General features: G+C 40.9%; 1 protein-coding gene across 4 annotated transcripts; it reads right to left on the bottom strand.

The window, feature by feature from the left end:
• Positions 1 to 1,516: 1,516 nt before the first annotated feature.
• On the bottom strand, positions 1,517 to 26,475 carry CRBN (cereblon). 4 transcript variants are annotated; one of them, XR_012765233.1, is made up of 12 exons: positions 26,345 to 26,475; positions 22,986 to 23,098; positions 22,618 to 22,820; positions 21,582 to 21,731; positions 18,015 to 18,177; positions 13,848 to 13,910; positions 13,030 to 13,114; positions 11,274 to 11,389; positions 8,146 to 8,210; positions 6,518 to 6,649; positions 4,039 to 4,988; positions 1,517 to 3,537 (listed from the first exon to the last, which is right to left on the bottom strand). XR_012765233.1 is itself a non-coding variant. In XM_075432609.1 (11 exons), the coding sequence occupies exons 1-11, from the start codon at positions 26,409 to 26,411 to the stop codon at positions 4,805 to 4,807; spliced, it is 1,341 nt and encodes a 446-aa protein (XP_075288724.1). In that variant the 5' UTR covers positions 26,412 to 26,475; the 3' UTR covers positions 1,517 to 4,804. The 4 variants fall into 4 exon arrangements, 2 of the variants coding, with proteins under 2 accessions (XP_075288724.1, XP_075288726.1); XR_012765234.1 differs by having other exon boundaries at positions 1,517 to 4,281; positions 4,399 to 4,988; XM_075432609.1 differs by having other exon boundaries at positions 1,517 to 4,988.
• Between the last annotated feature and the right edge of the window lie 792 nt (positions 26,476 to 27,267).

The following is a 27,267-nucleotide window of genomic DNA, read 5'->3' as shown; positions in this document are numbered from 1 at the left end:
CACATGGTACGGCCATAAATGACTCATTAACTTCGAGGGGACTCTCGGGAGCTCAAGTAGTTTTTGATGGCAAGACCACCCTTCTGCTCCTCTACACAAGGAACCGGGGGTGTTGGTGGGTGGGGAAAAATATATACAGAGCCTCAAACACAACCTGTGTCCGTATGGAGACAGGGGCCACCATGCGCAGACACAGATGAAGTTTGCCCTCCTTACTCTGGAACTCAGACTCCCATTCTCTAGGAGAGTGCTTGGATTAGGGAAGTCATAAAACCCACCCGTGTTTCAGAGCCTTTACGATTCCTCTGTGGACTCAACACAGCCAGGGACAATGCCTTCAGGTACCCAGCACTCTACCAGGGCTTTTGTTCAGGTGGGCCACCATTCTTATAAGCTTCAATAAATCAACAAATCCTACAGAACACCACGGAGCGTGACTGTAGTATAATGCCTTCTCCTCCCTTACAAAGCCGCTTCCAGTTCCAGCGGGACAGTAAAGATAATGTTACTTTGGCAGAGCGTTAGTGGTGGAGACACTAAAGTGTCCCTCGTCATCTGGCTGTGCAAGAGGACAAGGATTTAAAGCTTTGACATTTTAGATAAATACTTTAAAGAGCTATTGTCTTACCACGTTTTAAGAGTCTGAAATGCGATTCAGCATGCTCCACCACCTGCGTATCGCCTAAACTACCCCTCCTATGGCCTCCTTTAGGCAATGTACCTCTCGCCACGGCTACACGGAAAGAAACGGGAGGCTGGGAAGCTGTCCTGCTCTGCAGCGTCCCACAGCCTGCGGCTCTGCGGAGCTGCGACGCCGCGCTGCCCATCGCAAGCGCTGTGCTGCTCTCACAAAGTCCTCGTGGTATTTAAATAATGCTTAGAAAAACCTGCAGGACTTCCCCAGTGGAGCGGCAACCATCCCAAATTCACGCTATCCAAGTGCTTGCAGGGGGGGGATGACGCATCATCGCACAGTGATCCTAAGCTCTCGGAAGACACGACGTCAGAAAATACTGGAAAAACAAGAAAAACAGTGAGTTTACTCAAAATTAAATGGTTTAGCTAAGAATGGCTTCACAGTTGGCAGGTGGAGTCCCGTGCTGGTCTGCATAACTGCCATGGTGGGACAGACAGGCACCACCATCACCCCCTCCTGGGACTCGGCTGGGAGACCACGCTGCGACCACCCTCCGCAAGACACAGCCGACCACACGGCCCCAGCCCCGCGGCAGCAAGCAGGGCATTCTCAACAGTCACAGAGGAAAAATGAAGTTGTCCATTGAGGTTTGAGCCCCAAAGCAGGATGAAGCCCATCTCATACACAGAATTCAAGCCTTCTAACAGCAAATTCGATTTTGGCACTGTGAGTTAAGCTAAAACTGTACCTTCAAGCTTTCTTTGAAGCTGAAACGCTTTCAGCTTACCTATTACTTTTTAAAGTTGACTAGTTATAAACACAACATAAACCCAAACATTTTCTTTCTTCCCATCCCAACAATCAGCAAAAAGAGATCAGTTTTGAAACAAATCTAATTTTATTCTTTGCAAATGTTTGCAAGCAACAAGATTTTTCTGAAAAGTTGTCTCAAAAGACAGACAGAAGGAAGAGTTAGAGCGGAGAACGTGCAACCCTTTCCACAGCTTTTACAAAGCAATTAAACAAAGGTGAGAAAACAATGAGAGGAACAAAATGAACTGCAGCAGATCCAAAAAAAGGATTATTAAAAAACAAACGGTAGAGAATGTGAACACGGGTGCAAGTGTCCTATGCGATTCTACCTATTCATCGAAACTAAACTATATGAGAACTTGCACTGTCGCAGGCTCCGATTGTACGACGTCTTTCTGCTATTGCAGCGACGGCTTGGAAAGGCGCGATGCTACGGCGCGATGCAGCCCAGCCCAGAGCTGCTGCTGCGCAGGGCAGGCCCTGCCCTGTCCCTCCACGCCAGACCCGACGCAGCCAGGACCCCAGCCCTGCCGCTGCCCAGCTCCCAGCTCTCGCGTCACAAGGATGGAGACTGTGGCGGGAGAGAAGGGACAAACGATCCCTTCTGGCAATCGGATTAATTACTGCAGGAAGCTACGTGCCAGCCAATGAACACAGTAAATACAGGAATTTCTCGGAAAATGCGATTTCCTTTGTATTTAGCTCTTGAAAGCACACGATGTCCACATTTGTCAGGAATAACCTCCCACAATCCCAATGTAGTAGTTTTCTCTCCAAAAAAGAGAAAAGCAGCACAGAAAATGCTAACCAATGTACAGACCCACCCCGTCAGCCACATGCTGTACATTCCGAGCGCTCGCACACGCGCAGCACTACAACGGCCGGCTGCACCATGGCAGGAGTCATCATCTTCACAGCAACCCGAACCACACTTGTTTTCAACTTGGCAAGCATCACGGACTTTGAAATGGCAAACATCACACAGACGGTTAGGCAGATGGAACAGCATCACCAATAATAAAATTAAATTAATGCTAAATTTACTCCCAACTGACCTCACTTGATTATATTAGTTTACATTTGACTGTATTTATATACACAATACCAAAAATATGCCTATTTTTTATTCAAACATTGCCAACATAATGCCATTTTTAGTTGAGGCAATCCAAAAACTCGGCCAAAAACCCCAAGACCTTATGAAGTTCAGTGATAGCTGAGAAAAACTGAAAACCTCACTCACCATACCCTCAGTAAATAATTAAATCCAACGGCAGCAGAAGGTACCTGAAAGCACTTCAAGCTTCTTGCCACCCACCAGCCCTACTGAGGGTAACGGGAACAAGAGATACCAGGTATCTCTGAGGGGAAAAAAATAAACCAAGCCTACAGGTCAGCCACGTGTGTGTCTGTGCACACACATGCGTGGTGTGCACACGGCTGCGTGCGTGCACGTGCAGGGCGGAGGGGAAAGCCAAGCATGACGTCAGTGGTTATCCAAGTACAGAGGTTTCACAGTCTCACTCTCACACCAGTGCTTACCATTTCAGCCTTTTGAAAGCTTATTATAGAAACATAATCAAAATACAGAATGTTTTCTTGAAGAAAATGAGCCATCATTCACCCTCTATTTGTTCAGAATTATATTCAAAGAAGTATTGCTTTTCACAGTCCACTGGCAAGTCATAGCACGGCACACAAAATTAGACACGGTATTAAAGATGTCTGTGGAGAGAACAAGAGTGATCACAGAAGCACAGAGGTAGAAGGCTTCAGAGAACTAAACCTGAGTTACACCATCATTAGTTTCGACACACCTAGCACAACAAACCAGCCCAACGGCCTCGCAGCACCCCTTCCCGTCTGCGTAGCCTCTCAGCCGCGCTGGGGCTGGTACCACGCTGCCATTTACCCGGCTCCTCGCCTTGCCGCGAGGTCGGACCCGGCCTTTCGCGGGAGCGGTCTGTCCCTGCTGCATCCGTGGGATGGAGCCGCGTGACCGAGAACGAGTGAGTCAAGGCTGAGGTCTTAAATCTTCAGCAGTTTTTGTGTCGTTATATTTAACAATGCGAGTTCCCAAAGATTTACTGTGAAGAAATAAAGAGTGAATGATAAAGCTTCAGGAAAAAAACCAAGTCTGTATGTACACAAACTTACTGAAGGATCTTAAGTTTCCATCACCAAAGTGCATTCTGAAGGGAAAAAAAACAAATAAATGAGTGGCAAAAGCTGCCGCATTTTGGCACCCCACTTCTGTAGCACAGACAGCACTTCAGACAAGGAAAAAAAAGCACTGCCTTTTGTTTCTGTTTCATTTAGAAACTTTTGCTCTTTGTAAAGTAGGGTGATAATGTGTAATTTTACTCTATGATAGGAACGTGTAAAAGAAAAAAAAAATTACAGAGATGTTGCCTCCCACTTGCCAAAATACATACTACTGAAAAATCTCCATAGTTATGTATTTTTGAATCTTCACAGAACCCTGGACACATATGCTGGTAAACTAATCATCACAGAAATAATTGTGAGAGGTAAATATATGCACATTCAACAGTAAACGATAATGTAGCTTACGTTGTGGGACTGACCTGTACATTTTCTATCAATAGTTTAAAATTTAAGACTTCTAAAGCCAAATGGACTAAACAGATCATCCAGTCTGCAAGGACCGAACACTTCACACGGGTTCCTTCCGAAGGGCGTCCCGTGGCGCAGCCATCCGAGCTGCAGGCAGCTCGTGCTTCTGCCAGTTCCAGCACTGCCGCTGACATTACCAACACAGCGTCAGCCCCAAGAGATGCTTCGGTCTTGTACTCTTATTCAGCAAATATCTGAGAAAGAGCAGGAGTGTAAAATGTGAAGTATTCCACAGTCAGAAACAGGGATTCTCAGCAAAAACATTTTGTATATTATGGAGAATACTCCGCAGCAAGTAACTGGTATCTTACCATCATACATATATTGCATAAATTATACTCCATTTATTTGTAATTTTAGTTCCCTCCACCTTCCTTCACTGCAAGCTGATAGCAGGAAATATTTTCTGGAGTTATACAAGGAAGGACAAAGTTCAGTCTCAAGTCTGTCCAGACGGATCAGATCGATCTCCTGGTGTCTCCCGCCACCTCCTCTCCTCAGCTGCCATTTCAAAGATTCAACCTTCAGTTCTCAGTGCGCCTGAAACAACAGTAAGGTGGCTGCACACCAAACCCAAATGTAGTGAGCCTGCTTGTTTGGTGGTTTTTTGGGGTGTGGGTTCTTGGGTTTTTTTTAAGTAAGCATCAGAAGCAGAACTGAGCAGATGCATTTAAGAGACGGACTACTGCCTGTTCATCTCCAAAGCAGGTTACTGGATTACAGACAGAGTAACGGCGATCTGTCGTGGCCCGAGTCCTCCTCTGCTTCCGGAATCCGAGGCAGCAGAGCAGACCGTGTCAGTCCCCAGAATTTCTGAGGTGACATATCCTTTTTGGTGGCTGTGAACTTCCATCCCATATGGTTCCCACAGATTCTGCACTGGGCTATAGTCCAGGCATACCTACCAAACACAAAACAAAAGGTCAGTCCTAACATCTAAGGGAAAGATATTTTACACAGCTCACTTATTAGATAAGAAGGGAATACTAGTCTCCAGCGAGATTTTCAAAGAAAGAGCACAGCTCCCAACTAAAAACCCTGCATATGTTAAAAAAAAAAAAAAAAAAAAAAAAATCAGCCTTCAGGTAGTGAAAGCAGCTACAGCTTTTTATTGGCACAGCATTTCAAAAGTACGATGAAATGCTGTGTGCCTGAAAGAACAATCAGAAAACGGTTCTCAGAGTAAGTCACTTAACAGAAATACAAGTGATTTTTGCACTGCTCCTAGATTAATAAGAAATTGCACTTTCCTGAGCAACGGAGCTTTTCTTTAACAGTCTTAAAAGGCAGAACATGAATATTTCAAAACCCTCACAGTACAAGAGAGCTGAGAAAACACATAAAGATGAGAAAAATTAACTCCAGGTATTGTAAGCCAGAAGTTTTCTTCAGGGAATCTTAAAGCATGCACAGCTTGTGACAGATGCCATACACTCTCCAAGTCATTACTCAGCCCTACATGATAATCCAGAAGAAAAAATCCCACGACCAAGATGAGAAAATGGAAGAGTAATGCGTACATGCATTAGTCAATAACCTTGGACTGGCTACAAATACAGCAAACCTACTATTTTACGCTGCTTTCGAAAAGAACACAACAGCCAAAGAGAACGAAGAATGATATCTGACACTACGGTACAGAAAGCACCACACAGAAAAATGATTTAGTGAAAGTATATTTAAAGAATATTTTTGTGAAACTAACATTCAAACATAATTTGACATTTCAGCTATTTTTAAGAGTCAAAAAATCACAATTTTGAATGAGTGCCTGAAGCATGCTTGTTTAGCCACAAAAAAATGAATATAAGCTACGAGACGCGGGTGACATTTTGATGCAAGACCCTTCATTATTAGGCAGACTTTCACATCTTGACAGTTAAATTTTGGTACTGTTTTAGAGAGCAAGATTAATTAAAAAAAAATCAAAGGTAATCAGTACAATGTTAGTAATTTTTAAATTAATGTTAACATTTATCCAGTTTTTATATTTAAAAAAACGTATCTCAGTAGAATAACCACATCTGTATATTCTGTTTTCCATTTACACTTCATTTGCTTTATGATCAAAGGAAGCTGCATGGAAACAGCAATTATGGTATTAGTTGTGGCTTATGCAAAACTATACACAAAGAAACTCCCAGACAATTAGTGTCCTGTTTGTACCTCTCAGATGCTAGACTAAGTTTTAAAATCTTAAGACTTCCACATTTTTAAAACATTAAAGAGAAACTCTGAAAACATTCTATCTGAATTTTCCATTTTATTCTGTATTTTGAAAAAGTCTAAATTTACTTTCCTAATTTTCATACGAGCAAAATCATGACATATGTTTAAAATATTGTATTTTCACTATGCCACCGTCACAGGAATACACTTAGAACCAAATTTCTATCGTTTACTAGTAAAATTTCTTATAACTGTTATTACCCCGGAAACCAGCTGTGCTCTGTCGACGGTCGTCCACTGAGATTCAGGTTGCAGGCTTTATATACAGTAAGGGTTTCATGGATGTACCCGTGAGGATTCACGTATGCTGCCATGGGTCCACACAAGGATAAACTACAACAGACAATTAACGATTTTGTCAGAGTTCAAGGAAGAAACAAAAAAACAAACACTGTCAAACATAAACAGAGGAAAAACTGCCAACCATCCTTACAACTATTTTCTACAGCAAAACGAATCACTTTAGGCTGAAACCCTCCCCCCACCTTTAATTATATTATTAAAGAATGAAAGAAAATAGATACTAATGTAAAATATCATTGGTCAAATTTTCTATCATTTCAGAAATTTACGCGTCCAGTGTTATAACTCCAATGCATTCCTCACTGACATAAATTATTCATGTTACCTACTTAAGTCCCTACTTCAGAAAAGGTATTTAAAAAATATATTATCAGGAGTAAGGATTAAAATATTCTTGTGTTCAGACGAACCTTTCCCAGCTGTTTGTTAAAAGGGACAAGTTACTCAGAAGACAGCTGACAGCATGCTATGGAAACTACCTCATTTAAGGCAATTATTAATCTTTCCCTCAAAAACCTACAGCTCAGTATAAAAAAAGCACGATAGACTCCTCATTGCTGCCTCCAATACAAACAACATCTATATTGCTATTCTTAAATCTAACTTTAAAAGCAAGCAAAAATGTTCACTCATTATACGAACTTCCCATCATTCTTCTGTTAAAGTACATCATATTGACACAGCAGGAACTGTGGTTTCTGGAATCCATCATTTGATTAGAAGATAAGAATTGGCTTTTAACTACCACATCAGCTTCTCACCACACTGATACAAGAAAATTGTGAGGAGTCTTGTTTTGTTAAACCAAGACATCTTGTAATCTTAGCATTATCACAGGTGTTGGACAGATATTAGTTATGCAAGATCAGAATAGTGACAAGACTGCCAGCAATTATTTGGAAAATGTACAGTGGTCTTATTGTTGAACATGGAAGATACCGTATAGGTCAAATACACAGTGGGAACATACTGCCTAGTGCAGTTGTTAGGATTAAACCCTATTCTCTTAGAATAAAAAAGGTATGACAATGCTTAATGACATAATAGGCAATTTCCTTACATGACATCATCCTGGGAGCCTATCTATACCACTCAATTAGTGCACTTTAATGTGCTGTTGACATACAGAAGTCGGGATGAAGTGTCGTGAAAGAATTTTTTGTCCTATTATTTCTGAATAAAGTTCACGAGATACCAAATTTCATATGTAACAAATTTATGTTTCAAAACTCACCGCAGAGTGTGTAATTCTTCAGTGGCAAGGTGCTGGACTAGGTGACCTAACACGGCCTTTCACACTAACTTCCGTTACAACGTACATGAAGAAGTTTGCATTCACCAACTTTTTATTAAAAAAGCTCAAGTAACCTGTCCTGTTTTATGATGAAAATCCCTTGTAAATATTTATTTAAATTTTATTGCAGCTGTGGAAAACACAATAGTTGTAAGACATAACTTAGCTTAATGTTTTGCCGTGCCAACGTTTCTGATCAAGAACCTCCCAAGGTTAAGAGCAATAAACTCACCTGAATATTTCATTCTTGGTAGTTATTTCTGTGTCTTGGCATTGCTTACAACAAAGAGATGTACACTTGAAAAGAAAAAACAAAGAAGGTAATTTTGTTCATTTCCAGACACTTGTCACCACAGTGGCAAATCATAAAAATGTCTGTCCTCTTCCCCCAGAACAGACTTAGTATCAATTTTTTGGTTTATCTGGGCAGCAGTCACTTACATTCTCTGTTTCTATCAAAGGACAAAAATTTCTGTGTGCATTTTACTTATTTCTGGTAAACATTAATTGTTATCTAAAAGACAAAACATTTTTTATGTATTCCCCCCCTCAAAAAAAATAATCCACACACAGAAGAGCATCTGACGACACAAAGATAACAAGTAAGTCAAACTTCTAAGGTCTTTAAAAGCTAATTCTGAAAAAATGCCTTTGCTCTTCTAAGGTATAACACAGAAAAGTTAGATGAGTACAAAAGCAACCATTGAGTTTCTCTAAAATCTGAGAATACTGTACATCTGTGGTTTTAATTTCCTGAATAAAAATATGCAAGATGTATTGATCTTTCTCTCAAAGGCTGTAACAGATTAACCCATCTCCTACAATTTCTAGAAAGTAGAATGCAACAATTCATCACTGACATTGCCCAGAAAATAAGCATTTAAATCGGCTCAGTAAAACACCACTATTAAATTTCAGGAGGTGCATTACTTCCACCTCTTTTTAAGGGTAATGCATATGAAATTACCAAAAAAAAGGATCCACTATATTTTGGAACAAAATGCTGTGTCTAGGACCTTCACTTTGACAAGTCCCTGTGGGAGCACATTTCCTTTTAAAACCTGGAGTAAATCATGGCTTGTGCTTCTCAGTCTGCCTGAGCTCTGACTCCTGCACTTCACTCGTGTGATACTACACAGGCTTACGTCAGCCTTTACTCTCTCCTTTCCTGTATTCAGATGCTCTAGGCTTCTTGCCGCATTTCAACCTCCTCCAACTCCTTTCTTGCAGGTGACACTGGTTCTGCCCCCCACTTTCACCACACTGCCTACTGATCTTGGAGACCGAGGGAGGAAAGTTGCTGTACTACACAGATACTATTCATCATACACCAGTCCTCTTTGCTTCCCTTCCTAAAGCTCACTTGGCCTTTCTCTCCTGTCAGGGACCTTTAACGCCTACTACTGCTCCCTCTTTTAAATCACTCTACTCACAGATTATTATCTAATGCTCATGTATCCCTCTCAGAATGCAGTTTAGACAGCTACTTCATTACATCCCTCCATTTCCAAACCTATCTAATTACTACTCTCAAGCAGAACTCGCAGAAGTGTTACACTGAGTGATGCACATTCCTTTAAAAATAAGCACAGCAACAGTTAACTGTCATAACAGGAAAAGCTATTAGAATTACAATAAAATTCACTGGTATCAAAGACAAAAGAAACTGGATCAGGCCCTGCAATCAGCTATATTACTGTAAAATACATTCTGAGCAATAACATGTGTGAAGTCTTATCCTTCTCAAATAAACCAAAATATATGCTATGCTGCCAGAGCACCCCTTCTCATTAAAGAACCCTGGCTCAAAGAGTGCCTTTGACAAAAATAAATGCTGCTAAAAATGGCAGAAAAACCAAAACGCACTTACCGTTCTCGCACTAATATAGAACAGTTAAACACATTTACAGAAGAAAACGTCACATGTTGGTGAAGAAAACAGCTTTTTGCTGTAGGCTAAAAAACAACTTTACCTTGTATTTTATGAGGGTAACTTAAGTCCTATCGTCTCTTTGGGATTTAGAGAAAATATACAACGCACTGAACATGAATAGTTCTTAGTAAAACCTGAATATCAGAATATTTTCAGAGTTTCTGACTCTGGAAAGACAAATTAAGTTTAATTTGATTACAGACTCTCACGCAAAATCCTGTCCATTTTTGTCTCAATCTGGAAGAGATGTTTTCTGACTTCTTTTCTCTGTATATTCCCTTGCGGATTTTTGGTGCATGAACTTCGGGAAGAGGAACAGTATTAAAATGATACTCTGGTTCTCTGTTCCCCAGAAATGGGCAGTACTTTTTAGGCAAACAGGCAAGATTTCCACTGCTCTGTATCCAGGAGACAAACACAACAGTGACTGGGGTTATGCTACACTAATGTTCGAGACACTACGTTGGTACCCCCAGCAAGCTTACAACCATCAAGGCGAGGGTCGAGCAGGATGTAGGTAGCTATTCTTTGCGAGATGAATGTGTTAATAAACTATTAATTCGTCTCTCCATTCAAGAGCCGAATAGTAAATATGCCAGCTACCACTATCAAACACATCAACAAGTTTATAGTTAAAACTTGTATTTCCATGTTTTCTCTTTGGGAAGAGAACAGCAATCTGAACTGCTGTTGGAGATGTTGTTGCAAATGCTACTCCTATAACAGATTCAATACAAGGTTGACTGATACTTACTAATAATATCTACTGTAAGTAATATTATAACTGATAAAGCAACTAAGTATATAGTATTAAAAAGAAATGTACTGCGTATAAATAAAACTTTAATGTCCTACGTTTAGAGCATTACACGGCCATAGCAATGGGAAGAAGGGCAGGTAAGTCTTCAAATACCTTAACAAGGTACTGCCTAACAAGTCAACACGTCTTTTGCAAAAATCCTTTCCGTCCAATACTTAGATTTATACTTAGTCGCTCAATACTACAAAGATTTATCTTTTGTTACAAAATCCACGAGTTTCCATGGCACAATGCTACTTGATTGCAGTGTATTATACTGTCAGTATGGGGTTATGATGTTCATAAGATGTTCATGAGCAACACTAGACTTCTAGCACCATCTCTTGGCTAAAAAAGTACTGTGAGGTGTTGAAATATGATTTCTAACAACAGCAAATATTATTCTATGTTTTTTGCTTACTGCCAATCAAAGTTCAGTATTGAGGGAGAGCATTTTCTTTCTTGAGCAAGCTTTTAGAAGGGAAGGAAGAAATAAAAAACCCACCCAAATTCACTCTCTAGAAGTATTATTTGGAAATTTCATACATTTTTGTTACAAACTGTAACAGTCACTTCTATTTATTTTTTGTGAGAACAATTAATGACAAGTAAAGAAAAAAATACTCACTTTGTTCATGATATCTAACTCACACCGGAGTCGCTGAACGGCACTACCTATTTTAAGCAGCTGTATACGCAGCGCATCATCAATTGGCAGGCAAGCAGCAACTCTGTAAGAAAAATCTAGAAATGACAAAGTACCAGTCCCGTTAGAGCTTTAGAGAAAAATAAAACCCACAACTTCTACTCACTTACAGAGAGAGTGCTAAACCTTCGGTTTATAACAGACTTTTAGAGGTCATCTCAGTACACCCTTCTGCCCTAAGGCCGGACCATGTACATGTAAAACCTCTTCCGAGGTATTTATCTAACCCACACTTGAAGATCACCACTGATGGAGACTGAACAATGCTGGTAAGATAACGTATTCTGAAACCTGAACACACCCCGGGAGAACACGGTCTGATACACACTTCTACTTTGACAGTGCATTACTGAGCTTTCCAACCACCGATGGTTATTGTTGTGCTTCCACTTCCTCCTTTTTTTGCCAAAAAGACATGCTTTTATAAGAGAAGGAAAAATTCAAGAAAAAAAACCCCAAACTCTCACCTCCTTCATAAACCACAGCCGAGTTACATTACTCACGCTAGTACTAAGCAAGTATTATTTACTGTTTTATCATAAGAAGGAAAAAGACATATTCTATATACACTCCCTTCTAGAGGTTTTGGAGCTTTCTTTCCACATTTGAACGCAGACCAAAACTAGATGCAAAAATTTTAAGCCAAGAAGGCAGACTTTGGTTTTATTTAAAAAAAAAAAAGTTTTAATATGATAGTACATTCTCAGGCAGCAACTTCAATCAGGTATTAAAAGGCACAAACAGAAAAGGTAGTGGACTTTACTACAGTCATTCTTTAATTTAGCCAACAAAAACCTTGCTAAGGTGGAAATCATCCCATTCCTCACAGCCTGTAAAAGAAGTCAAAAGCTGAAAACTGAAGGTAGCAAAATATCAGTGTGCTGTGAATCATGAGAAAAGAAGTGCCAAAAAATACTTGATTTTTTTGTTTGTTTGTTTTCAGATTATTTCATATGCTTTCCATGTACGGCGCTCTATGCTGCGCTCTGGGCAAAGCAGACGGGAAGTACTTCCAACCACTGCTTTAGGCAAATCAGAAATGGAATTCCATGTACATCAAAACTGTTGAGGCCAGACCTGCATTTGGTGCTTAACTGACTTTAATTGAAGGCTGCAGTTTGAATTTCCCCCCTTCTTACACATTTGAGAATCTACACAGGGAAGAACGTTTTTCCTCTTAGTAAGGCTTCAACTGAGATTTCCATCTTACTACAGATGAGATCTGTTCACTGGGGCATAACCCCAATGCCTGCTACATCAAAACATCCGATCCCAAATTTTTGTTACTAGGTTACTGGTGCTATTTTCCCTCATGTCAGGTAAGAGGTAGTAAGAATTAAGATCAAAGAGGTGACACATACTAACACTTACAGTTATGTAATAATAATTCAAAAAAATCTAGTATGTTATCGACTCTTACTTTCTTACCAAAAACACCACATTCCTCCCGCCAAGGAGCACAACAGAGTTCTATTTGGAAATAAGGATGGACAGAGGATGTTCATGTCTTTAAAAGCTCTATCATCCTTTTGTCAAAATCAACCATCAAAATTCACTGGAAACTTCAAGTGAGGGATGGACTACCAACAAAAAGTAATTACCTAATCCTTATTTATTTAGGAACTTAAAAAAGCATCCCAAAACCAAAGTTGAGTTCATAAGCTCAATAACATCATACCTATTGGGTTTGTTGGAAGAGATTCATCTTTAAGATTTTCATCCCATTCATGTAGCTGCCTCTTGACTCTTTCCATCAAGGTTTCCTTTTGTTAGAAGAAAAGCCTAATTTAAATACATAGGTATTTCTGTTTTCTTAGGAAAAAAAAAAAGGAAGCAAAATGTAGAGTAAGCTATTTTCCCTAAGTGGACATTAGCTTTTAAGACTTACAGTAATTACAGACTTGTTTTGTACCTACATATTTTAAACTAACAGCAAAACAGGGATGGGAAGTGGGCCAAAATGAACCAACAGCCCAAGGCGGTTATAAGTCTCATCCGAGATAAGGAAACAACCGTTCAAATTCTAGAATTGTGCAAGCGGGGTGAGGGCTGGCCTCGCCCCTACTTCTGCCTCTCTTACACCAATTACTTTATGTACTAATTTACATATATACCTGCGTATATAAAAAAAGTATGTACTTTTAAAAGAGTAAACCAACTCCAGCAGGACAGACCCGCCTGAGATTATCCAGCATCCTGGGGGTTAGGACATTCACTTGGAGGGTGTGGGACAGAGGACGGAGTTTTTGCTCTGAGATGACCCCAGAGGAACCTGAACCTCTGTTATCCACCCCAGACACATGCTCCGGCACGAGGGAAGAACTGTGCGGAGGGGCAGCCCTCCCTGCGCTTGTAACAGTAAATTGAAACTGTACCCTTCTTCAAAGGGTAACGTATGAGCCAACAAAATTAAAGCCTTTACATCACCCAAAAAATCAATATTGAAACACACAAAACTAATTGTAGATTATCTGGTAAAAGATGTGGTGAACTTACAGCATCATATAGAGAGTAGAGCCAGGGAGGCCAAGATGTCAAACTTGCACAGTGGAACTTCCTCTAAAACCAAAACCATAAATATTTATTCTTTAATATTAGCAGATTTTAGGGACAGTTCAAATAAAACAGAGGAGAGATACCCGATTATTTAAAGATACAAAAAACTATCACTATCAGAACCAGTACTTCAATGTGACACTTGCAAACCACTTCTCAAATGCATTGAGAGCTGAGACATCTGTACAAGACAGACAACATATGGATTTTCTCAGAAAACCTGTCTCAGCATTGAAAGCATTTCTAATGTTTAGTAATAAGAAATTAGGTCTTTCAAAAGTGCATCTTTCTGAAATGTAGACAGTTCAAAAAATTTAAGTACTCTTAGACACTGCATCTGTTCCTTAGTCTCCACCAATTATTGCTACTCCAGCAACCACAGCAAGCCACTATGAGAGATGATTAAACTACTCTTACCAATTTAGTCAAATGCATTAGTAAATAAAATTAAGTAAGAAGATTAATGGCCATATCAGGTATTTTAAGCTGACATATATAAATTCAAAGGACGTATGATGATATGTTTTAAATGGAAAATTAATCTCTTTAAAAGCATAACTAAAAATACCAACACACAAGCTAAGAGTTCCAGAGGATGCTTTCTCACAGCAGAACAATTACTGATTATGAAAACTTGGGCAGTCTTGATGTTGAATTGCATACTGCCAGCCACTCTCACTGTGCTATCTATTTTTAACGGAAATCACATTTTCAGAAATGCTTACTGAACATCAGTGCTTGTGCCAGCCTACAGAAAAGCTATTAAACAGCTGTATTATAACCACCCAAAGATAATAAAAAAAATATTGTACAATATCCATTTAACAACATCCTATGAAGAAAAACTGAGACCCAAATGGAGTACTGAGTAAGAAACAAATGTGGAGAAGGAAAACAACAACAGGAAAAAAAATTCCCTGAAGGTCTCGTAACTATTTTTTCTTGAGGGGTACTCTTTCAAAATAAAAATTTTACTAATAGGAGTAGCCCATGCAACTGTATCATACGTCACTGTGAACATGACTAACACGTTTACTTGAACTGTGTATGAAAATATCTATACAATACAAAGCAAACTTGGAGAAACAAAATACAAGTGGCCAGCAACACCACTTCTAAAATATCTTCAGCTTGTGTGTAGCTCATGCGTATCCTGCAGACAAAAATCCCGACATTACAACTGCATTCCTTAACCGCCAAACTTTCAGCAGTGTGAGGTTATTTGCTTAGTTAACCAATTCTCTACAGTGACTTCAGAACACTTAAATTTATAGGTCTAGGTTAATAACAAAACTAAAAAGCACTATACTACATAACCACATTGCTTTTCAAAAGAAGATCTCAAATTGTACTGTAAATACTTACAAATTAAATTTTAATTTTCCCTTTGAGAGCAACTATCCTTATTTTACAAATGAGAAAAATCAGGCAATAGAGAGCAAAATCCACAGCAGTTAAACGGTACTTTGAAGAAAGAATTCAGGAACACCAGAAGTCAAGTTACTGTTTTAATTAGCGAGTGTATTTTCTGGAACAGCTGACACAGGGTCAGCTCTTGCATGGAGCAGAAACCGTTCTTAAAACGCATCTTCCATTTTCTTGTGTTTCTCATTATATTAGTCAACATACAGAGGCACAGCCTCTCATATTGGCAACAGTCACAGTTCTACTGACACCAACAGAGTGACGGAGGTCAGCAGGACAACACCCCTACTCCGGCTCTGCATCTCAGTCCACAAAACGAGTCCTTCTGACAGCGGGTGCACTGCATTTCAGCTGCCATCCCATAGAATCAGTCTTGGAAAGGGATTTCCGCTCCCCCCCTCCAAGCACAGTGTTTCCAGGCTTGTTAACTCACAGATGAACTTGCTCAAGAACTATGAGAATCAATAGCTCTTTGTTATTCATGGGTATTTTTGTTGGTTGGTTGGGAATTTTTGGGGGTAGAGTTCACAACCGTTGAAGAAAAAAACAAATCCAAACTGCATCTGACAATGAGGAGAGTCACTAGGATTCTATACGAACTGGAGGTCATTCCAAAGATCTCTACCGATACAGAAGACCTCAAGGTATCTTAAATTTTATATGCCACTGACCGAAACAGTGCATTAAATAACATAAATAGTGCACAATTTTATTTTTTTCAAAAGTGTCAGGGTGCCCTGTTTCACCACATCCCCTCCTACAGACCTCAGTGCTAAGTCTTGTCCCATTAACCTTAATGTGCACATTTGTGCACTCTTAATGACAGCTGGTCTCTGAAAAGCCTGCACTGTGCCTGAGGAGGAGCTAGGTTTACACTCCAAAGGCTTCTGCCGGTATAACTACGCTAGTACAGTACGCTAGCATGGTGCTTATTATTGGAAACATAATTTATTCCAGCAAAATTATCCTTTTGACAGTACGTTTTATTTCAGACTCCTAAAGGAAAGCGCTGTATACTGGTAAAAGTGCACATTCACTTGTATAAATGCATCTTTTAGCACCTTTTAAACAGCACACCTGTCTATAGCACAAATCACGCCTTATTATTCTCCTGAGCAATGCAAGCTTGTAGTTTAGGCCTGGCATCAGCCACTTAGGACTCGTGAAAATTCTGCCCTACCATCTCAGTGTGAATTCCCTCCTGACTCGAAGTACTGCAACAGCTGCAGTGCTGCAAAAACAGCGTAAACAAGCAAAGACAGAATTTGTGCCAGTGAAGCAAAAATGGGAAAGTAGAACCTAATTCCCTAATGACAATACCAACACCTTGACAACGATTATTTCTTCTCTGCTTCTTTCCACCCCCCCCCCCTTTAAATCAGAATCAAGTAAATAAAATTCTGGAAGCTCTCTAAAGAAGTGTAAAGGCTGCATACTTATTAAAAAAGCTCTAGGAAATAAAATTGGTAAGACCATGGAAGTATTAATTCAGTCACATTGCGTGTAAAACTACCATCTTCCAGTAATAACTACTATGTCAATATATGTAGAGTGCACGACAAAAATTGGAGATTTCCATGACCCTCTCCTATCTTGTCAATTTTAGTACCATATTAAATCTAAGAAAGTTTCTAAATTCAGTTTTAAAAAAAAAGGGAAAAAAAGGGGGGGATTACATACTAACGATCCCAGAAAGTAAATCTGTTGAACAAATACTAATAAATCAAAAAACAAGAGTTAGAATGTATGTACAATTGGCCAGATAAATGGATTGTATAGAAATACCCTGATGTGACGAAGATCAAAGCTAATGACTAAGCACAAAAGTCAGCAAGAACTTCAGATACATGTTATATAAAAATTTACAAGATGAAAGTGCAAAATGAAGCACTCCCAAAAGTATAAAGTACGGCTTAGTTGTTAGCCAACAGTGGTGGGAATAATTGACTTCAGTTAAAAATCCTGAGTCTGTGATTTTAATACAGATCCGCATTTTCTGTAAACAAGAAACTGTAGGTACAGAAGTTAATCCTTTAACTGCAGGTTTTAAAGCAAAATCAGCAAATCGAATTGTGATTCCAAACAACTAAGACATTGTAGGTCTTCTATTTCATCACTCAAATCTGGGAGTCACCTCTAAACCACCTCTGCTCTTTAAAAACCTTTTCTACCCCAAACAGTCACAGTAAGAGTTACAAAAGGCTCCTCACTTTCAAAACCAAGCCATTAACACCAGTACAAAGCAAGAGCATTGGCACTGTCAACACTGACTGCCAGTATCCTTACAGGCAAAGCAATGTCAGTAAAAATTAAGACGCTTCTTTGACCTGTCTACAAACTAAATCCTATAAACTTACTGCTTTTTCTACCAACACAAGCTTTACCAACCAGCACTCTCCGAGGTGTTTGATTATGTAAAAAAATAATAATTGTAGTATTACATGAATATGTAATAATATTAATCTAATAACACTGTAATTAAAACCAAAGAGAACTTGTAATACAAAACGTGTATTTCCCCACTGTTGACGGCTGATAAACAATATGCGACAAAAGCAGCAGGTTGGCATCTAGCATCCCAGTTGTGCCTCATCCTCTAAAGATGAGCAGATGGAATTTTATACGGACTGCAAAAGGCCATCAAAAATTTAAAGAAAAACACTACCACAGCTAGCTTCTCACCTTTTGATATTTCTGCCACCACTGATGTAGAGCTTGGTCCTGCCACGCGGTAGGTTTCGAAGAAGGAAATATATGGCATCGGCTGAGAGACTGCAGCTGTACTGCTGACATTGTTGAAGGCAGCACTCGCTCAGGAAGGATTTGTACTTTAGCCTGCTGGATTCTGATAAAAGAAAAGAAAAAAAGATGATGTATGCACACATATACAAGAGTTTTTAAAAAAATGGATTTTGCTGCTTATAAAAACATATGCTTGTGTAATAGATTAATAACCACACAGGACCACAGAATTTAAGCAGCAATCCATTGCATCAGATTTTTAAAGTTGTACTAACGTAAATCAAATTACCTTAGGCAACATATGGCACATTCGCAGCAAACCAAACACATACTGTTCTAGAACGCAGATTATCTCATGCCCTTGGCTAGATTATTAAAACCACTCTGCTGACTGGACTTTGGTGTACCTAAAGTGAAGACAGACGCAATCTCTATTTCTCCTTTCACTTCTGAAACCAGAATTAGCTGTCGTCCAAATATTTTCTGCACTGGCATACAGAACTCTACAAAGATCACTGCTTTAACTTCTTCAGCAAAAGTTTCTTTGCTGTTTTTTCCCCCCTTCTCATAGCAGCTACCTGCTCCATGGGATATACCAGGCTGTCTTCATATTTTAGAGCACTAGGTATCTGTTGGGATTGTGGTGGACACAATTACAGACAGACTGGCAGTGGCAACACAGCAGAATATTCTACCATCTCAGCACTGTATTTTTAGATTTCTATCTCCTCAAGTTACTTTTAGTATGAAGTAATAGTCAGCTATTGCATATCAAACCCTCAGAAAGTAGTTTAGCTGAAACACAGTTTGCTATCTTCAAACCACAAAAGCTTACGTGCTTAGCTAGAGTTCAAAATCATCAGAAACCGGATACAGACTCTGATCATCTTAATATCCTAGCATCACCCAGGTCACCTATTCCACAAAGAGTTCAGCGACAGTTATGTGGCTACTAAGAACACTGTCTAGCAGGAAGGACTTTACATTTTAACAGTATTATGCATCAGAAATCCTGAAATATCAAGATGCATGTCACTACAAATTTCCAATTCTACTTACAGGGACAATACTGAACTCTGTTAACTTACTATAAATTCTAAAATGATGTTTTGCCATAAGCACTTAGTAATCAGAAACACCAAGAACTACAGATATTTTTTTTCTTGCTAAGAAGCTCAATACTATTCTCTCTGTCACAAAGGATTTTAGACTAGTAACGCTTGTTTCTTTTGTTATGAAAAATAGGAATTCTGGAACACTACATTCTTCTTGTGTCTGACTGCTGCCTTCTGTCTCTCTGATGTACAGACAAAAGTGGCAGCCAAGCACCATGCTACCGGGCTCATTCATGGAAGGAGTTAGCACATTGGCACAGGAGTCTGCAGAGCGTCTCACAGCCTGCGGAGCGGATCATTTCCTCGGGACGAACTGAGGAAAACAGGCTCATGTCTCCAACGTGCACTGCCAATATGGAGAGGTTCAAGTTCACTAATCACTCCCCAAACCCACAAAACGTGCAGTATTTGAAAGTAAAGGAACTCTGTATAGTTCAAGTCATTCAAACTAATCTAGAGCTTGCTATGACGAGAAAAATCAATCTCACCTCCTTTATTTAATACATTTAAAAATTCCTATTTATGAATGAAACTTGTGAACGCGCTGTGTGAAAGTGATCTCTGCTAGTCAGTAAATATAAAATCGTCATAACAAAATGCTTTAACAGCACAACAACAAAAAAAATCAGCGTACATCTTTACTGCTTCTGGATCCTGAATTCTCAGTAACAATGCCGTTGTTACTGTAGTTGTCCAAGCACTGCCATCTTGTGTTCAAGCAATGGTTTTTCTAAGCTGTAAAATTTGGAATACTATTTGTAACCAAATGTTAGATAGTAAGAAATAGCAAGTAGCACACGTATTCTTAACTTCTTCGGCTGCAGGTCATAAAAGAATATGAAAATGCTGAGCTCAGACTGTTCATAGGCCTCTTTCTAAAGCAATGCCACTATACTGAGTGATAGCAGAATACAGGCGATTAGCTTCATTCAGATTTACAGATTTGGAGTAAGATGTTATACGCCTTGCAGAAAAGATTGCAAAAACCTCTAGCAACTGTGCTAACAATTGTCAAGTGCCCACAGAATCAATGTCTGGAGCGTGTCTCTCTGGACAGTGCCGCTGGCAGAGGCTCACGATGCAACACACGGTGCAGAGCATGATGTCAAGAACAAACTTGAAAATGACAGAAGACTCAGCAGACTCTTACCTAAATGTTATGGGTCTCGATCACTTTTATAAACGGACAAAGGCATTAATTACATAATATGATAAAACTGGCTAGAAGAGGAGCCTGTAAATATCATATGTATCATGTTCAAATACGGAAAAGAACAGGACTAGAATACAGAAGAGAATAATCCTGTCGAGGCTGATTTGAGTGTGCTAGACAAGCACATGAAAAGAACTGTCAACCAGTAACAGAAGTAGCACATTTCCATCAGCGAAGGAAGGAAGAAGTAAGACTTGCTGAAGGTAAGGATGTACTAAACTGTGACAACGATTCAAATAAACCAGATTTAGTATTTGAGTAACTGAAAATGATCATCTGCTTGTAGTTAGCAAAAATCAAGAATTTCTCTTCATATTCAAATACTTCTCCAGAAATTTCAGTGTGCTTTTCTGTTTTACAAAGAAAAATGAACAAAAGAAGTGACTTGTTTCCCCATTATTATTACCACACTACGGTCCTCGCCTTTCATGGGCAGCTTCTCATGAGAACCACCACCCCTCTGGGCACAGCCACTGTCCCCTCCATATCCAAATCACGCAGCTGAATCCTTCTGCATGCTGTTGAGGCTCAGCAGTTAAAGATCACTCAAAGAACAATATGCTTGTTCTGTTTTGTAATTAGCTGTAGTGTCAGACCCTTGCCTGCAGCAGTCAGAGCTGCAACTGCACATAAAGTTACAAAGTGGAACACATCCAATCCAGATCATCTCTAGAAGCACCTCCTTTCAGAAAATGAAAGCTACAATTTTTCAAAGGAAGGGAATCTGGTCGCTATCAGGGAGGCTTTCCACAAGATAACAGAAGGCACACACTTGCTATCGTACCCTCTCATTTCACACCTGGTTTGAAACAGGGACATGAGCGATTTTGAAATAATGCTTTAGAACTTCTAATCCAGGCAAATCAACATCTTTTTCCTGACACAATTTTCAGAAACAAAGTCATTCTGACAGATGTTTTCTCACACACATCAAATCAAACTACAGGTAGATAGTCTTTAGAGAATTTTATTGCAAAGCTACTAATAACTAAACATAGGTTTTAGAACAGGAAATGTCAGAAGTCCTTAATAACCAGAGAAGATATTGATTACACACTCAATTAGTATTTATACTAATTAGTCAATTGTGTGACCGAAAGGACAGATGCACCTGCAGTAAAATATAAAAGTTTTGGTGAAGATTTGCAGTATGTAAAATTAAATACATAATTTTCTTACCCATCTGACTGGGTTCTTATTTCAAGCACCTTGAACCTCTGTCTTCCTATTGCTTTCACTTTGACAGTTTCAATTCCATATTCCTGCTCTTCTCTGTAGGCATATATTTCTGCTGTTGTTCCAAAACGTGCTTCCCTTTCACGTACGTTACTAAAAGTAACAGAATTAGAAAGGTTACCTACCCTCCAAACGGCATTGTTCATTCAAATCTCACACGTTAGTCTACCTGCACTAACTGTACATGATTAGTCTTATCAAAATAGTGTATTTGGTAATATACCTTCAACTAACGCATTCATTATTTTTCCATTTTACAAGCAACTTCTAATGTTTTGTTTGGTTAGGGGTTTTTGCCAGTTGACTTGGTTTTATTTTAGGGTTTAGAGGTGAAATTCTGGGAACAATGGGATCACCAGTGTATCTGCATTTGAAATGTAGATACTGAAAGTACCAAAATACTTTAGACTGACTTTATAAAAGTAACTGTTCCCACCTCCTACATAATTAAACCATAGTAAATTGGGGGAAAAGGGAAGAACATTCCCAACTTCTTTTAGCACTCATTAGCCTTTATCTTTTTCACTTTTCTGTCACCTCCTGTCTCTCAACTCTATCGTGAAATATTTGTCTTTGCTTGTTAATTTATACCCAAAACAAGAAAAGACACCTTTACAACAACACAGTTCTCAACAAAAGAATCTGATTTTTACATTTCAGATCCAAGCTTATTCTTTAAGCAAGATGGAGCCAGATTCAAACAGTTACTGAAATCAAAAGGATGCTCGAACAAGGAAAGCAGATCAACGCTTACTGTTTCTCTACACAAACACGTGATACCGTCATGCACCTACCCAATACAACATGAAAAGCTTTTCATTACGCATTGGAAGACAATTTTTGTCAAAAAACTTCAAACCACAACCTATATTATTCACCACAGTACCGATGCAATCATCTGCTTTTCATTTAGTATCCAAAGAAATTGTGCTAAAGACACATGCTGCATACCATCAGTAAACCCACTCGTGTATTTTACCTGTATGCAAGAACAGCAAACGTTCTGTCTTTCTGAATTAAATTCCGCACCATGCTAACCTCTTGAGGGTGGAAAAGCTGAAGGGGTAACGTCTGTCCAGGAATCAACATCACCATCACGTGCGGCAACACTGGAATCACCTGACAGCTGTCATCATCATGCACCGTTCTTCCATGAAACTCTTCCATATCAGAACCTAAGTACTGAAAACAGCAAGCAAGGAAATGACAGTAGTCTAAAGGGGATTGGTGATTTACAAGGATAAAATAAAATTAGGTCTTTGGCCTAAGGATATTACAATAGAATTACACAAAAACAATCAAAACCTCTTCAAGAGATATTGAGTGGGTGATACACGAAGAACATACCACATGTGATGTTGGCAAACTGGTATCAAAGTTAATGACGTTTGGCTTTTCAGCTTCTTTACTATCTTGATCTTCAACTTCCATTTCATTGTCATCCTCTTCTTCGCTCTCTGCTAATAAGCACATACAGAATATTGTGTAGAAGTCAATAAGCAAAGTCTAAAATACTAAGAAAAATCACCGAATCACAGAAATGCACTGAATATTCCCAGGCTACAGGCTTTCACAGGCAAGCAACTTTCATATTGGTAAATTTGTGAAAAATAATTTTCTTGCTGTTACAGCAAAATCACAGCTCTACAGAAAGGGTCAAAAGCTGGTAATTTATTTTTGACAAGCTAAGGAACAACTTTCCTTGGAAGAAAATAATAACCAAAATCTGTCAGCTCAGAAATCTGCTACAGTAGTATTTCCTTATCCCAATTCTAAATGTCTTCTGCTGTAGACCAAGATGCCAGGTAACTTAATTTCTTGTAGGATGCTGAATACAGCATTTAAACTAGTACAAGCCGGAACAATGTAACTGCACACATAAAGCAAGTGAGTTAAAAGTAATCCGAAGCTCTATATTCGTGCAGACTGTTGCTGGTATTTCAGATAATTTCACTGCTGTCAAGTTCTCCTGTGTGTATACCAAACACACACACACAAACCCCAGCACACGCGCAAACACAGCGAAGGCAACTACTAAGGAAGCAAGTAATATGGCTCTGCAAAGGATTTCAGGTACAAAATAGTATTTAAAAATTACTACTTTCTTCCCATTTCTCAGTTCCAGGTGTCAATCTTAAAATTACTTTCAGGCAAGAGGACAGTTAAATTACCAGTATGTTTTATTTCGGCAACAGAAATAGTGCATGTACGTGTATAAAAATCTGTACAGATTTTTAAAAATAAATAAAAAACCATAGTGAAGATAATAAAAAAAAACATACCTATCTCTAAAATTCTGGTTCCTCTGATTTTCTGCACAGTACCATACAATGCACGCCTGCAAATACTCACCCAGAACAAACGCAACGTCAGCAGCACACATTCGTAACTGTATGACTTGATCCCATTTCTTTCAATACAAACAGTATTCATATGCCATGCTATACCTAAAATAGATGTTACCATAAACTTTGCAAACTGCATCTGCAGGATTCTTACACCAATAGCTGCTGGGTAATGGATAATCTCAACAGTGCTGAAAAACATCATTTAGATCTTGAAAGCTATTACATTACAAGATAGGCAGAAAAATGTCTTTACAACAGTGCATCTAGTTGCCTGCCTCGGCAATTAGTCTCTTCTTAAGAAATAATCCAGAACTGAAAATTTAAAAGGTGATTATCTTATCTGAAAGGTGCTGCAGGCGAACAGAAAAAAAAAAAATTCTTACAAAAGATGCTGCAGAAGGAAGGAGCCTTCCTTCAGAAACAGAGCACCACCACCCTCTTTCACTGAGATCTTGCTATTTCTGAGAGTGGGTGGACGAGAGAACAATGAAAATGACATTGTAAGCTGGTTTTGGAGAACTTTTTCTTTCCCTCTTCGGCCTTCAGACACAATTGTTCAATGTGTTCTTTACAAAATATTTAGTTAATTATCTCTTTGCTTCGCCTCACTGTTATTTTTTCTTTTAAATATTGCATAGTGTACAGACACTTCTCTGTAGGAGGCACAGCACAACACGCTGATGTTATGGCTCTGTCCTATCTTGTATTTCTCTCAACAAGAAATGATCCAGAAGTTGCAGAATGTCTTTGGTGTTTTGCATAACCACAGAATTTAAAGCAGTAAGACATCATCTCCCTCATTACTGTAAAAAATACTCAATTTCTACACGAAATTTCTCTTCCATATTCATTTAGGAACCCTAACCGACTACAAAATGTTTAAGACCTATAAAACAGCCAGCATTTTGCCTAGCTTGGTGAAGAGAAAGATGAAGACATTTTTTGCTTGGTGCTGGGGCAGCACAGCAGGGTAGGGGAAGGAAGATGACCATAGAAAGTTATATTCTGGTTTGCATGCACTCTCATCAAGTCGCATCAATCATTAGGAGTTTTAATAGCCTTTTAGAGAGAGGCTGTTTGACTTGTTTCCCTGAACACAAAAGGAATTAATCGCAGTTGATTAGAAAGAACCGTGCCCTGCAAACTTTTGCTCGCTCTTGCCAAAAGCGCACGCACGCTAGGAACGATGACTCATTTCACTGCAGCAGCACCATGCGAATGGCGAAAGAACACCACCGGCTTCTCTCTCCTCCTCGACCACGCTGTAGGAACAGGAGGTGGAAGGCAAAAGAAACCGCATCTTTGACACCCTTACCTGTATGTATATATATCTTTTGTTGTTTCTTTTTATTTCAAGATTAGTGAGCCCTCCACTGCGCAGCACCAAGGGAGAGGCAAGCGCCGGAGCACCCGGCACAACAGGGCTCAGGCTTCCTTCATGGCAGGTCAGGCGCTCCCGGCTGCTCATCCCGACCCACCAAGGCTCCCAGACCTCCCCTCCACACCTCTGCGCAGCAATGGGGAAATGCCAACCTCACTTACAGGGTAGGAAACACTAAGGGTGTATTTCTGGAAATATTCAGGAAATATTTTCACTATTATTTTAAATATACAGGCATAAAATGCTCATCGAGTTTCCTGCTATGGGAAATGACGCTGGTTACTGGCAGGATGCACTGCCAAGCTCTCCTTTGCACTCTTAGTCTGAAATAAGGTGTTTTTTTCCAGCCTGCCACGAGCTGCTTGCCAAATCGTCCACTCTCCAGAGGCACCACACGCTCCACCAGACCAAGGCACGTTATCAGGTCCCCAGGCCAGGCCTCACGCCGGCGTGCGTGGATGGAGAAGCTGCGTTGTCCCACCAACTCCAGCACCAACGCCGCAGAGGAACCCAACGCTGCCCTGCAGTCCGGCGCTTCCCTGCTGATTAATGGCACCAGAGAGCATTTCACGGGCGCGGAGGCTTCCTCCAACAACCGACGTTCTCCTCAGGCTTTGTTTGGCTTCAGGGAAGCCCACGCTGGCGGAGCAGAGCGCCTGCCTTTGCCCGCCTTTTGGTGGAAGCTTCCCAGAGCGCTTGGCCCCGCGCCTGGGCAGCCCCGGGCCGAGCGGCTCCGCTCCCTCACCCGGCTGCGCCCGACCGCGGCCGCGGCTCCCTCCGCCAACGCTCGCACCGCCTCCCCCTTCCCCTCAGGGCCGCTCCGCACCGCCGCCCGCGCTCCCCAGAGCTCCCCGCAGCCTCCCGCAGCCCCTCAGGGCCGGCGGCGGGCAGGCCCCGCTCCCCGCGGCCCCACAGCTCGCGCCGCCGCCTCCTTCCCCCCGCGATCGCTCCCTTCCCCGCCCCGCGCCGGCCATTACCGGGCACCAGCTGGAGGTGGTTCCCCATGTTGTTACGGGGCTCGCCGCCTCCTTCTTCGGCGGCCATCGCTGTTTACCCGGAGAGGAGCCTGGGAAGCCGGCGGCGCGGCGGGAGGAGGAGCCGGGGAGCCGCGGCCTCTGGCGGAGCCTCCCGGGGGGGGGGTATGGGGGCTTCGCGCCGCCCCGCCCCGGTTCGCTTCACACCGCGGGCCCCGGGAAGGGCTTCGGGGCTGTTGCTGAGGCGAGGGCGGTCGCGTCCCCCGGGGAGGGACAGCGCTGCGGCTGGCCCGGAGGGTCCGGGGTCCCTGGGGGCCCGGTGCGGCCCGGGCTCCGCGTGTAACGGCCTCAGAAGCGGCGCTGCTGCCGGGCCGGCCCCTGAGGAGACCGCCGGGGGGGCTGGGGGTGCGGGAGGTGCCCCCATGGCTTCGTGCCAGCGCGGTGCCCGGCCTCAGGCCTGCAGTGCGGGTTCCCTCCCTTTGAGGGCTGAGCTTTTAGTAAAAATCATGGGGTTTTTTCCACACAAAAACCAGATGAAGACTGGCTTTTAGCGCTGCTAAAAGAGAATGGTTGAGAGCTGTCAGCTAAAATGGCGAAGCAGCGTCCTGACGTGAGGTTGGTGCGGTCACCAGAAGCTGTTCACGGGGTGCAAACCCAGTGATAACGCCCCAAAAAAGTCATTCTGGTGGGGCTGCCTTTGCCCTGCCCAAATCTTGGACAAATGCTCGGTCTCATCTATGTATTACCTTCCCCCTTGAAAAAAAAAACCCCAAACAAATGTGTCATTGTGGCTCTGGGATTTCTCCCTTTCTACTGAAATGCCTACTCTATTGCCGTTGGCGTTCACTGCAGGCTGTCACAAACCACTGAATGCCATGCAGTGCTCCCAGCATTGCACAGTGCCTCGGGATCTCCGCCCCGTTTGG

The sequence above is a fragment of the Opisthocomus hoazin genome, chromosome 11 (assembly GCF_030867145.1).
Source record: "Opisthocomus hoazin isolate bOpiHoa1 chromosome 11, bOpiHoa1.hap1, whole genome shotgun sequence".
NCBI classification, from domain to species: domain Eukaryota; kingdom Metazoa; phylum Chordata; class Aves; order Opisthocomiformes; family Opisthocomidae; genus Opisthocomus; species Opisthocomus hoazin.
This window is presented reverse-complemented; position numbering and strand designations above follow the sequence as displayed.